The 14,489-nt window shown below is 35.3% G+C and overlaps 1 protein-coding gene across 2 annotated transcripts in view; it reads right to left on the bottom strand.

Annotated features, from left to right (window-relative positions):
- DNAJC6 (DnaJ heat shock protein family (Hsp40) member C6) overlaps positions 1–14,489 on the bottom strand; it is a 953,450-nt gene that overhangs the window by 494,261 nt on the left and 444,700 nt on the right. For both annotated transcript variants that reach the window (XM_044085567.1, XM_044085566.1), the window contains exons 3-4: positions 12,389–12,438; positions 12,111–12,259 (exon numbers count right to left, since the gene is read on the bottom strand). In XM_044085567.1, coding sequence (XP_043941502.1) covers positions 12,111–12,259; positions 12,389–12,438 — 199 coding nt within the window. The remainder of the gene's footprint in view (positions 1–12,110; positions 12,260–12,388; positions 12,439–14,489) is intronic.

Here is a 14,489-nt window from a genome sequence, read left to right as displayed (position 1 = left end):
CAGACTTTAACCAATCTGTTGCATTTTATATAAATATAACTAGATATGCACAGAACAACAAAGAATGAGAACATTTATAATTTAACATGTTTTTGAATAGGTTGATCACAGTAAATTGAATAGGTAACTGCATTCTAAAGACACATAGAAAAATATAGATAAATTCTCAAGGCAGTTGGACTAATTTGTGATGTCCTGGGCAGATTTCTTTTACTTATTAATAATAAATCATTCCTTTAATCCTCATATCTAGAACCTTTGCCTTGTACTATAACAAGCAACAAAACTCATCATTTAAAACAATATGTTAAGTAGCAAACAATCATCAAAACAATCCAAGATGCTAACCTACGAATTCTGAGCTGGAACAATGCAGGTAACATCAGGCATGATAAAAGTAAGGTAATATTCTCAACAAGCTGATAAGGTAAATGCAATGTATTTGCCTGGTTCAACAGTCTATACCTCACAATGTATACAACGGTTATATCATAGAGGGAGCAAAGACTTAAATGACTAAATGAAGAGAGATGAGGGAGCCACAGGATGTGCTCAATTTGGGTTACATCCCTTGCAGAAGTTCATTCAGAGTTTTCTAAGTTTTCTACTAATTATGTTGATAGTGCTTAGTGCAGCTTATCTAACATACTCATTCGACTGCAGATGTAACAAATATGCTATTACAACAAAAAACTTTTAAAATTCATAAATGAAAGTATTAGTGGTTAGGTAACTGAACTGCACATATGCAGCAAAAAATATGAGCCCATGAGTCCCAGTCTGCATAATATTATGAAAGCTATTCCTTAGTTAATAAGAAAGAATTAGCATCTAATTTTTTTTTTTTGGGGGGGGGGGTTGCTTGTTGTTATAGCGCTATGCTACTACATGTTTCTCTTATTTGCTTTTTAATATTTAATTTTATTTGATAATGAAGTAAATGGATCCTTTTGAGTCATGAAACAGGCCACATTGATAATCACAACACACATATGCCCACACACACACACACACACACACACACACACACACACACACACACACACACACACACACACACGCACACACACACACACACACACACACACACACACACACACACACACACACACACACACACACACACACACACACACACACATATATATGTGTACATGTATGCAGGCACATGCACACTCAGTTCTCATGCTCACACAGTAGCAGTTTAGTATAGACAATCAACCTGCATATTTCTTGGAAGGAAACCAGCGTATCCAGAGAAAACCCATGCAGACACAGGGAGAACATTTAAAACTCTACTCAGCGATTGGAATTCAAGGTTTGACTCTAGACATTTGAACACCATGGAAGGAATTTTTTCAGTAATCCATCATCCAGCAGTATCCTACCAAAATTCTTTAAAGCAAAACAGAAAAACAAAGTCTGCTCACTGTAGGGATGCTAACAAAATTCTATGGGTGATTGCATGTAAGGACTATTCACTGCATGACAATACACCTTAATTAAGCCTTTGATCTAAGACAAAGTGTTCAATTCTTTGCATATATAAAACCTTCAGGAGTACAACCACAGCTGGAGTTTGACTTACTTAAGAAGAATATCTTAATGATAGAACCCATGCAACCATTGTACCTTCCATAAAACTACATTTTCTACCACTGTAATCTACTAATGCAGTTGTGCTAGTGCTTTTTTTGCCTTTCTCTTTTGCATCTATTCCTTTAACTACCCTTTTCTTCCTTCTCTTTGCTTTCTCTTACAGTCCTTGTATCCTCCTTCTGATCTTCCCCTTTACGTCCTTGTATTCTTTCTCTTCTTTCTCTTGTAGCTATTCTCTGCTACAACATTTACATAAAGGATTATACAACTCTAACTCATAAAAGGCTTTGCCAATACAATTCTATATTGAAGATGCTTCTTTCTTAGTTGCCTTATTGATGATCTGCACTATGGTTACCTCAGCATATGCAACCCTGTATATGTGGCTTGAGTATGTATTTTGAATTGTAATTCATATTTCTGCTAGGTTGGTGTTGTACTTCAATGGATTTTTTTGCATATTATTTTACATTATGTTATTTTTGTAAAGTAACCCAAAATCTGAACAAACTTCTCTGAATTAAATTATCTGCAGCTGCAACATTAACAGAAATTGTATTTAACCCAAAATTTGAACAAACTTCTCTGAATTAAATTACATGCAAAGAAGTAGTCTTACTAGTAAAAATGCAGTATCATAGTGCATGAACTTCAGTCCATCTGCCCTGCATTACTGCTACTGTTCTCCCCCAGTTCCCTTGTGCCCGGTTCAGCATTCTCCTCTGCATAGTGTTCAGCTGCTCTGTATGAAGTTCTGAGCTCCTTCTCCCCATTTCATACATATTACTCTGTGGTTCAATCTACACAGACTCACAAAGAATATCTAGTGTTTATAAATACCATGTATGTCAGTACAGAGGACTACATGCCCACTGCCTTGTTTCTGGTATGCAGGCAGAACAGGTTAATGAACTGGGTCATGCATTTCTTGTGCATTTGCATATATTTAAGACATAAAAAGCAATGCAAAAAAAAGATTAAAAAGTTACTGCAGAAGGATGGGAAGGAAGAAATGTGCTACAAGGAGAATATAAAATATGTTTCTGGATGTTTCACTTTGCTTCCATCTTGCTATATTATCATCATCATGCATTAGAGAGTCATGAGACTTCCTGCTGGCAGTAGATTATCATCTTGCATTACAGACTCGTGAGACTTCCTGCTGGCAGTAGATTATCATCATGCATTAGAGACTCGTGAGACTTCCTGCTGTCAGTAGAGTAGCATGATGCATAGCTTGTTTTCACAGATGTTAGTCTAAAACAGTTAATCGGGAGCTGGGTAGAAATTTGTTGTGAAGGCTAAACAAAAACCAATAACCAGAACACAAGAGCAAAAGTAAAAAACTTTAATAACTCTATAAAAACTCTATAAAAACATAAATAATTTATCTTATTCAATATAGACTTCCTCAGATAAAGCTGCTATCTAAAGTTCCATCTATTCATATTGAAATTGCCAACAATTACAACTTGCCATGTGATGGCGAAGCCCCCCTTGATGTCCCCCATCATCTAATGTTCTAACATAAACCGATAGTTCTCTGATCCTTAGGTAGATCAAAATATGTAAAAACTAAAAGGAATATGATAAAAAACTATAGATACATCCTACTCAGCTGCATGTACGAACTTTTCAAAGACTTTAATTTTAAAATATAGCTGATGAACGTTTGATCATTCAATCCAGGCTTGCTCATAACATTCAATCTCAACTGACATCTAACCTCAAGTCTTTCCAAATATAGTGTCCACAGCCTGCCCCTTATAGGTGTAGTCAATTCCTCTAGTACAAAAAATTTTAAATCATGATCAGCATGATTCATCAAATCTTTTGAAACAGCATTGAAAGTTTTTTTTCCCCTTTATATCGTAAATGTGCTCATAAATCCTGTCCTGTAAATGTCTCTCCATCTTGCCATGATAAAAACTCAAACATTGTTTGCAGTGAGCACAGTAAACAATTTTAGTAGAATTACAATTGTGATATTTCTTCACTTCCCAGGTAATCTCATTAATTACAAATGAGGTCCCAGTTGCAATATACTTACATGAAGGGCAACATCCACATTTGTACATGCCACAATGCCTTTGCTGTTGTGGCCACCTGCTTTCAAGTAAAGATTTTAAATTAACTCTCCTCTATAATATCATCAGGGCTGATAGAACTAAAAAAGGTGGTGGACTAGCTTTACTATATCTCGACTATCTTGAAATTCTACCCTACAATAAACCTATTCCCAAATACCAAAGTGCCGACCTCCTCATCTCTCATTGTAAAATAAATAACCATAATTAGCAATGTATTATAGTACTCTATATTCCCCCAGGTAATAATGCTACAACCCTAGAAAACATCCTAAACTAGATCTCACATACAATTTCTAATAAAAAGATAATCCAAGGTGACATGAATTTTGATTGGCAGTTTATCTCCACAAAATATCCATCAACTAGCCTAAAACCTATTTGGATTGACTCAGCTCATTTCCTCCCCTACACATTCTAGTTCTCCAATGGCATCTTCTCTCGATTCCCTGTATATACAAATAGACTCAGTACCCATCATGTCAAACAATACTTACTTAGAACTTCTGTAACCTTGATACATTTAACATAATTCTAAGCTCCTTTAATTGATCTATCCTGAAAAAATATTATATTCAATGAAGATATACACAAATGTAACTTGCTTTATCCTGAAAACCCTCAATAGTCTGTCTCTAACTAGAACAAAATGAATAAAGAATACCATACTCCTTAGTTATCCACTCAGAACAGGCACTTGGTGTATGAAAGGGATAGGGTTTAGAAAGAGTGGTTAAAATATAGATCACCTTAAAGCTTTCAAAACTTTAAAGAACTATATAGCCATACTAAAAGACAGATTATCGCAGACAAGAAAATCTACTTCAGTAACCCCTTACTAAATCAGTCTTCCAACTCTAAAAAATTCTGGTCTTCTATTAATAATATGCTCCACCCTGGAACATCCACCACTCCTAATCCTGCCCCAAATAACACTCCCTCCGAAATAGCTGCTCAGTTTAACACACATTTTATAGAAAGCATTAAAGCCCTTACTAAAGGTTTTCCTCCCAACAATCCTGACATGACCTTTTCTCAGACAGCAAACACCCCCTATTTCACCCTAAAACTCTTCCCAGTCTCCTACATCAAATCGCTACTTCTTAAACTGAAAGCCTGTTCTCCTTCAGTAGATAATCTCCCAGCAGGAAACCTCAAGCTGGCTGCCAGTTCCATAGCCTATCCTGTCTCTTCAAATTAACATATCTGTCAAGGAATCATACATTCTTTCTCTATAAAAAACTCTTCATCATTCCCCTTCATAAGGATGGAACCTCATCTAATATATATTCTAATTTCAGACCTATTGCCATAGTATCTCCTTTGTCAAAAATTCTGGAGAAGTGCATTCAGTAGCAACCTCTTCAATATAATCTTCAAGAAGTCTTTCTGTCCTCCACACCGCATGGTATTAGATCTACCCATAGCACTACCATGGCCTTATTAACTTTTGCAGATACTATTAACAAAGTCAGAGACAAAGGCAAAGTTGTTTCCTCTGTATTCATTGATCTCTCTAAAGCTTTTGATCTAGTCTGTAACCAAAAACTCCTCTATTGTCTTTCCTTGGCCTATCACAACCTACACTACCATGGTTTAATAACTACCTCACATTAGATGTCAATCTGTTAAATGACTCTCCAATTTTCTGCTTTCCTTCCTGTTAATAATGGTGTGCCACAGGACTCCATTGCCAGACCCCTACTCTTTAATAGATTCACTAACAGTTTACATAAATCTTTTCAGCAGGCTTCCCTTCCCCTAATGATTCTACCCTAATATGCATTTCTAACAACCTAATGCACCTTCACAGAGTTACTCAAAAAGCCGTTTACTCTGTTGAAAGTTGGCTAAAGGATAATCACCTGCTACTACCCCCCCAAAAAAAAAATTTCTCTTTTTATTCCCAAAATCCCATTTCCATTAAAAAAGCAACTTTAAATTTTCTTCTTTACATACTACCATTATTGAAGTTACCCCCACATACAAAACTACTTGGCATGACAATTGACAACAATCTTAAATTCAATTTTATATCCACAACAGCATCAAGAAAATAGTGTAAAAAATTCCTTACCGACTCTGCCAAGGTAACGCTAACTACCACTTACCGCTTAACCTTTCATCTATATGCAGTCCCTATCATGACCAACCTACAAGTCTCTCTTAGTTCTAAACTTGAACAGTGCTATAACAAAGCTTCTAGATCTGCTTGCAAAACACCTTACCAGACCCCCACTGTTTAGCACTAGAAACACTTAAATGGCTCCAGCTTCCTCGCTACCTATTTTATACTCAGCTCACCGTAACCCATAAAATCATCCATACATGATCCACCTGCACAGAAAGTAGCCCCCTACTCCAATACTATCATCCAAATTGTCCCCTTCAGTGAAACAATAAACAACTGCTTGCCATCTACAAACCACAGAGTCAGTTTTTATTCCAGTAATGCAGCTAGAACTTGGAATAAAATTCCTATATCGATCAGGGTGATCACACACCTTTATCTTTTTAAACTATTACTAAAAGACTTCCTCTCAGCCTCCTGGCTTTGTCCCTGCTGCTCATCTGGAACATAACTCTCTAACAGCCTTCATCTCTGTTATTATACTTCCCTTTAAAGCATTAAATCACTGAACCTGCTTATCCCCTTCCAATTCCTCACTTTATTGTACTTGTTAAACTACTATAACTAATTCTGATTAGCACAACAAAATTACTGTTCCACCACTATTTTTCTGTTAACACTCAGACTTGCTTATCTCCTTTAATATCCCACTCTATTGTATTTCTTAAGTTGTTTCTACTTATGTTATGCACCCCTCTTTTATCTGTAAATTCTCAACATAATGCTTGTAAATGTAAGGTTTGTGAATATCAATGCAAATCTTATTATACTATTAAGCTATGTATTCACTGAAACTGCATTATAAAATGTGTTATTGTTAATACTGATTGTAGTAAATATAATACTTTGGAGCTTTTCTCTTCAAGTCCCTGCTGAAAAAGGCATCCGTTCCCATTCAGCCTTTCTTGGTAAACAAATGTCAATAAATAAATAAATATATAAATAATTAATATTTGAAAGCAAAAGTCCTAAGAAACTTGTGGTCTGATTCAACATTGAACTGTAGGAAAAAAATGCCAAGTTGAGAAATGTTGCCTCTGGAGAAGAAGTTTATATGTGAATCTGCAGCCATGGTCCTATGTAGATTCCTAGTGTCATTTGCAGTTGCTTAATGTATAATGTTCCATTTAAAAGGAGGTATGATGACCAGCTCAGAGCTAACTAGCAGAGTCTGTATCACCCTGTAAATCTAAAAATAAATAGATGGAAGATTCTTTGAACACCACAGATGTTTCCTCGTGTTTCTTCTCTAGGGAAAAAGAAGAACACTGGCTTGAACTGCACAACTACCTAGCATTCTCATAGCTAACCTACAGCTCACAAACTCACTCATTATCCAAAAAATGCCTTGCACTACAAAACTTATTACTGCCCTACTGTCCAGCAAGGGACCGCTGTTCTATTAACAAACTCTTATTACTTACAAATAAGTCAAACAAATGTTGCAGGAGACTCTCTCTACTCCTAATACTTTGCTAGACTCTGGAATAGTATCCCCATACAAATAAAACTATCTGACAAACGCGGTAGTTTTAAATCACTGCTTAATCATCTTAACCAATCCTGGTCCTGCACATGCTCATCACAAGGTTAAGACTTTGTGTTCACTGTACAATACTCTCCAAATACTCTCCTTAAACAGAATACTCTCAACTTCTCACTGAAATGACAAAACAATTTTTACACATAACCGCTGCCTGTACAATCCACTAAGTTGCACATGGGCTAGTAACTTCTACCTTAATAAAATCTTAGAATGTATAAATATAACTATTGTTTGTGTATAAATGTAAATAGAATTGTAACTACTCTGTGTTTAACTGGAACTTAGTATAATATGATGTAAGCAAATGGATCTTTTTTCCCCGGGCCTCCACTAAAAATGGCTATTACCCAGTTAGACTTTCCCAGTAAACAAAAATGAATAAAAAAAACAAATGTATTTGTTGAGTAATATTTGCTGAATTTTACACTGATAGCTTTTCTTTTTAACTGAAAAAAGTAAAAAAAGTAATATCACAATATAATTATAACTAATCAATAATCAATTAATCAATAATCAATCAAAATAAAATCACAACTAATTCTCAATCCTAATAAAATCAAACTAATGCTTTTCTCATCCAGTAAAGCCAACAAATCGTTCCCCCTTCCTTATCTATTCAGCAAACAAAACCAAAATTGAAAGAGTATCCCATGCTAAACTACTCGGACCCATCACTGATAACAATATGAAATTGGATAAACACATATCCTTAACCATTAAAAAAGTTTGCATAAAACTAGGCTCCCTCTACAGAATAAAGTTATTTCTCAACAACTCAACTAGACTATCTATTGCCAGGACTCAACTACTCTCTACCCTCCTTTATGCCTTTCCTGTCTATACCAACCTTAAGAAAACAGACTTGGCTAAACGTATATCCTGCTACAATAAGACTGCTAAATTTGCTACCAGCTCACCAAACAGATCCCACCACTGCATCACACTCCAACAACTTGGTTAGCTACAGCTACCCAACCTACTAACCTTAACCAAAATCACAACCACCCATAACATAATACAACACCCTGACAACTGCTCAGCAATTCTAAAACTGCTACATTCCTACTCTAGTAACACAATCTTACGTTCCTCTGACAAACTCCTCCTTCAAGTTACTAAATCTAAAACAGCTTCTGGGGCTCATTATACTCCAACCTCATCTCTAGGACTTGGAACTCTATTCCTCAATCTATCCTGGAAACTATAAACAACCACAAAATTCAGAAATATTCTCATATCTCACCTAGCTAACTCCTGGCTGTGAACATGCTCAGCTCCCATCACTAACCCACTTACACTCCTCCCCTCACCTCCACTTTTACTACCATCCCCACAACTATGATCCTAGTACTCCTACACCCACATAGGCCCTCTCTTAGTCCATAATAGCCATTGCACTCCCACACAGCAAATACAGTTACCCCCCACCCTAGCACCAATCAGACTCTCTTACCGAATTTCCTCCTTCCTCTTTACCAGCCTTTTCTCTTGTATCACTCACATTCCAAACCTACCTCTGTATGTAAATATGTATATATGTAAATAAAAATTAAACAAGTAATCTTTGACAAATGTAGAGCAAGGTCAATAATACCTTGTGCTTGTACTGTTCTATAATTCAATGCTTTTGTATGACTTTTTCCTGAACCTTTTGTCGACATACAATGGTACTTTTAGCATGCCATTTTCTTATATACCATTTTATTATACGATTGAATTGTATGGAGATTTTCCCCCCGAGCCTCTACTGAAAAGGGATTTTCTCACCCAGTCGGACTTACTTGGTAACCAAATGTCAAATAAATAAATAAAATAAAATTAAGAATTATTTTCCCTGAATAGCTGTAAATGCCTCTCAAATTGTTTTGCAAGAAATCAGGTTAAAGCTTAAAATAATGGTGGGACAAAGGGCCAAAAGTAGGGACAGATTTTGAACACTGCTCTTACAAATTTACAAAGTTACTAGGATAACAGGATTTGTGTTAGCATGCATTTTCCAAAGTCTGAAACTTAAATGAATGTCATTATTTAGGGATTTCAATCCTCAATGATTTGGGAGAAAACCACAAATTTTATGTGGAGAACAGACCAAAAAATATGAGGCAAAAATCTGTACAGTTGAGAGGTATGCATGCTTTAAAGTTTAAAAAAATAGCATACTCTGGCTCATCCTCCCATATGTAGAAGTCTGATACTGAACCTTCAACACACTCATGCATACCCACACATACTCACACATACTTGTATACCAGCACTTGCTCACACTTATATATATATATATATATATATATATATATATATATATATATATATATATATGTATACACACATGCACTTGAACAATGTAGTATGCATATAATCACACACTCACATACATGCACTAGCACACACTCAAACTCCCACACACTCACATATCCACATGTACTCGGGTACAGTAATACGCACATACTCATATACTTGCACGCACACACTGGTGCACACTCACATAAATGCACTCATACAGACTTGCATATACACATGCACTCATGCACACCCGCATATGCACATGCACTCACATAGTCACATACACACAGTTGCAAACACTGGCATACATGCACTCATGGATGGACACTCACAAACAACTGGACACATGCACACATACATATGCTACCATACACACTTCCTCTTTTTCTGATGAAAGTGTGATGAACAGTTTGCATTTGCCACCTATGAATGGAGCAAATAATGTTTTTTTTCCCAGATCCTTGTATGTACAACACGTAGAGGAGAGGGAGAAACCTGTGGCTGCTTCATGTGGAAGAGATAATTGGGGGCTAACGCTGGCTATATATATATATATATATATATATATATATATATATATATATATATATATATATATATATATATGTGTGTGTGTGTGTGTATATATATATATATATATATATATATATATATATATATATATATATATATGTGTGTGTGTGTGTGTGTGTGTGTGTGTATGGGAGCCCTTCATTTGTTCGAACTTTCAAATGTTTGAAACTCATATGGCCGACACCATATGAGCGAACGTTTGAAAGGCCGACAAATGATAGCGGAGATCCCGCTACAGTGCGGGACTGACAGATTCCCCTTTCCTGCACTGTAGTGTGATCACAGAGTGAGAATATTTAAGTAGCAGGGGGTGAGGGGGTGCAGGGGGGCTTGCCCCCCTGCATAACACAGATTTATTGTGTTTACAGGTAAGTAAATGGTGCTATTTCAGGATGTCAGTCTTTCAGAATGTCGATCATATGGTGTCAGCCATATGAAAGTCGGCATTCTGAATGGTCAACATTCTGAAGTAGACCCATATATATATATATATATATATATATATATATATATATGTATATAGATAGATATATATATATATATATATAGATATATATATATATTTATACACACACAGAAATAAATGATTCCCCATAAAGTCCCTGTTTATTGAGAAAGACATATATAAACTTAAAATACATGTTAAATGCAAAATAGTTTTATGTTCTTCCATGAGGACACTACTGATCCCACCCATGAACATCTAATTTAATATAAAAACTTTAAAGTACTCAATAAAATATTTCTCCCAATGCTATAATCATCAATAGTTTTGAAATTATACTATGCTGCATACCCATAACAATCATATAATGTCACAAAGCCCTGTTACATGGCAAGAATTCAACTTTTATCTGAAAAACTTCGCTGTACCTCTTAACATGCACACATGCTAGGATAACTGCACTACTTATCTGGTAAACTTACACTTCATCATTTTGTGCCCACAACTTTACTGTCATCCTTGCTTTGGAGTATTCTCAACAACAGCCTATCATTTTTCTTGTTGTTGTTGTTGTTATTATTTTTTTGTTTTGATTTTGTTTTAACAACCATATATTTAGAATCTTATCTTCATTACCTGTTTAAAATGTAGGTATGGAATATGATATATATTTAATTATATAATGAATGTTCATTAATATTCAAAAATGAGTACACTGATTGGACAACCCAAACAGCATGCCTGTTATAAATTGAGCATATACCATCAGAACAAAGTCTGGTCACTGAAGTCCCATTGAGCAGCCAGACTTTCTATTGGCATATGCTGAGGGACAAAACAAAATATAAGAAAAATCAGGTATATTCTGCAAAACTAAACAAAAAGAAACTTACCTGATTTTACTTGTATGTTTGCACTGTCCCTCTTAAATCTCTGTTTTTTAATAGTTAAAAAAAAAACAGCAATGGAGATTCTGTTTTCTCCGTCACTACTCATGCACTGATGTACAGTGCAAATGTGGGAATGTAAGTCCAATGCGCATGCGCTCACGCACGCGCGCACACACACACATATTTTATATATATATATATATATATATATATATATATATATATATATATATATATATATATATATATATATATATATATATATATAGATATCAGTATAGGTAAGACAACCCTTATATGCAAATTTAAGAAAGGTAAGAAATTTCTTTCTTAAATAATAGAATTGTTTAATAGCAATAATCTACTCCTGTTTGTGGGTGTATCAGGATCTGCCCACAGTTGGCTTTGTTTAGCCACAGGTTTGAACCACTCCAACAGTGGATAAATCCTGACATACTTACGCACAGTTGTGGATTGAGTGTACAAGTATACAGAATAAATAGTTTACTTTTCACATTGCTTTGCTTAGCTTCCATAAACAGAATTTGGCACATACCCGATTATGAAATTTGGCACTCCGATATGATTTCTGAGACAAATTGAAAACTGTATAATGATCCTGGTGTCGTGAATCAAGGAAAGATCTTACATCTTCTATGTGATTTCTAAATCCCAGTTCCACACCCTCTGCTGGAAAGGACATCACTATATTAAAATAAAAGAATTACAGTTAAATCAGAATTTAAACAGATCAGTAAACAAAGCACAAAAGGCATTCAAATCCATTTGAGGGGAGTTGAAGTAATACATACCTTTTCAAGTAAATATACCTACCTATCATCCTTGAGGTAATGTATGAAATGTCAAGTTCTCCCTTTGTGTAACTGACAAAAAACAATTAGGATTGGTTAGTATTACACCATAGTCTTACTGTTTTTAATAAAATATACATTAAAGTAGCTGCCTGAACAATTTGTTGATTTACATACATTCTGAATGAGTCACCTTTCCTTCTGCTGTATAGTTATGATGTTCTACTTGTAAATAATTCCTGATTACAGCGACCCTCACTATACACTTCTTACACACTGTACATTAAAAGTAGAACATTAATCCAACCAATCAGCATCTCATTACGAGTACCGGCAAAACACGTTCTTTGGAAAGCTGTTCTACATGAAACTATGACAGAGGAAAGTATCTCTTCATGTTCACAGCACCAGAGTTTTACAGATTTGCTGTATACCATGTTCCAGTATACCTATGATGTATTATTAATTCAAATAACTTTCTGATTAGCAAGATAAATGACAGATATGCAACCACAAAATGCCACTGACTAGAGTATGCTTTGGGGTTCGGGGAAGTAGCAACTTGAAACCAGATCTACAAAGAAATAGCTTAATTTTTAATGTAACTATTTACTTGATAACTCAGACGCATAAGCATTGACTCATATGATTTGGTTAGAATGACTAATCCATGCATTAATAAAAAAGGGGGTTGACGATGATGGCTTTTAAGCAATTAACAGAACTGGCTATTTTCAGATCCTTTTCATCCACAAATCAAGTCAAAATGGAAAAGTCTACTTTTCAAAACTCTGAACCCCAAGTTCCCTTACCTTCTAAAATCCAAATCTATTCGTAGAGCCTCTACTTATAACCTTAGACATCACTCACAAGCCACTTACAATCTAACAACACCAGCAAAAAAAACTGCTCTGCACCAATCACACCTTCTCCACACAAGCACCTAAAAAATGGGTCACACTTCCAAAACATCTAAAAGAGCTCACCCCCTTTAAACATATTCAGATCACTACTCAAAAAACACATAACCAATCAAGCAAAGTGCCAATGCCAAAATACAAATGTCACCACATAAATAAAGCTAGCATCACCCCTCTTCACGACATACCTCCTCCACTATGGCAAATTTTGCACATCGGATAACACTGCCTATTCTCACTCTTTTCACATAACCTCACTCCTTACTCCTTTTTTCTTCCTTCCTATCACTAGCCCCTTTATTGTTTCTTCTTTCTGCAAAAATGTATGTTTTTAAATTCAGTATGAAAGAATGTCTGTTTAAATAGCAGCTTAGTCATCGATGTAAATCACTGTACTAATTGCATTTGCAACTACCTGTTACCTGTAGACTTTTTTTTTATACTCATTATGATTTTTTTCCACTCAGATAGTGCCTCCAATTGTTCTACTGTTATCACCACTATACTAGTATACAAATATAAAATAAATAAACATAAAATATATATTGTATACAATGTACATAGTAAATAGTCTACCTATTTATGTATGAGCGTGTGTGTGTGTGTGTCTGTGTGTGTATATATTTATATGTATGTGTATATATATATATATATATATATATATATATATATATATATATATGGGTCTACTTTGCTTCGTTGAATCTTATTTCACTGAATTTAATTTCACCCTGACCACATAGCTGAACGCACAAATTACTGAAAACTCATTTCTCTGAATCTCATTTCACTGAACTGAACTTAGTATATATGGCACTGTGTAGAGTCCTGTAAGGCAAGTAAAAGGTATATGCCCTTTTCCCCATTGTATTGTGATCCTGGAGTTAGTATATATAGGTAGGGTGGATGTGTGGGGCACAGCCCCCCATACTGGGTGTTGTGGGCGGCATAGCCACCCACCTTCTTTGTTTTATATTTTATTTTACCAAAAACTTCAAAACAATATATTTTAAACAATAGACATGCATAGTTACAACATCAATGACTAACTGTCTCCAGGAGACAATATGTACTCAAACTAAGTGGGGGGGCTATGCCCCCCCAAAATGTGGGGGTCTGTGCCCACCACACCCCCTAACTATATATACTAACTCCAGGATCGCATTACAGTGGGGAAAAGAGCGTATACCTTTTACTTGCCTT

Source organism: Protopterus annectens, chromosome 10.part0 (assembly GCF_019279795.1).
Source record: "Protopterus annectens isolate FY-2018-M chromosome 10.part0, PAN1.0, whole genome shotgun sequence".
NCBI lineage: Eukaryota > Metazoa > Chordata > Ceratodontiformes > Protopteridae > Protopterus > Protopterus annectens.
The sequence above is the reverse complement of the archived record's forward strand: the minus strand, read 5'-3'. Positions and strand labels throughout refer to the sequence as shown.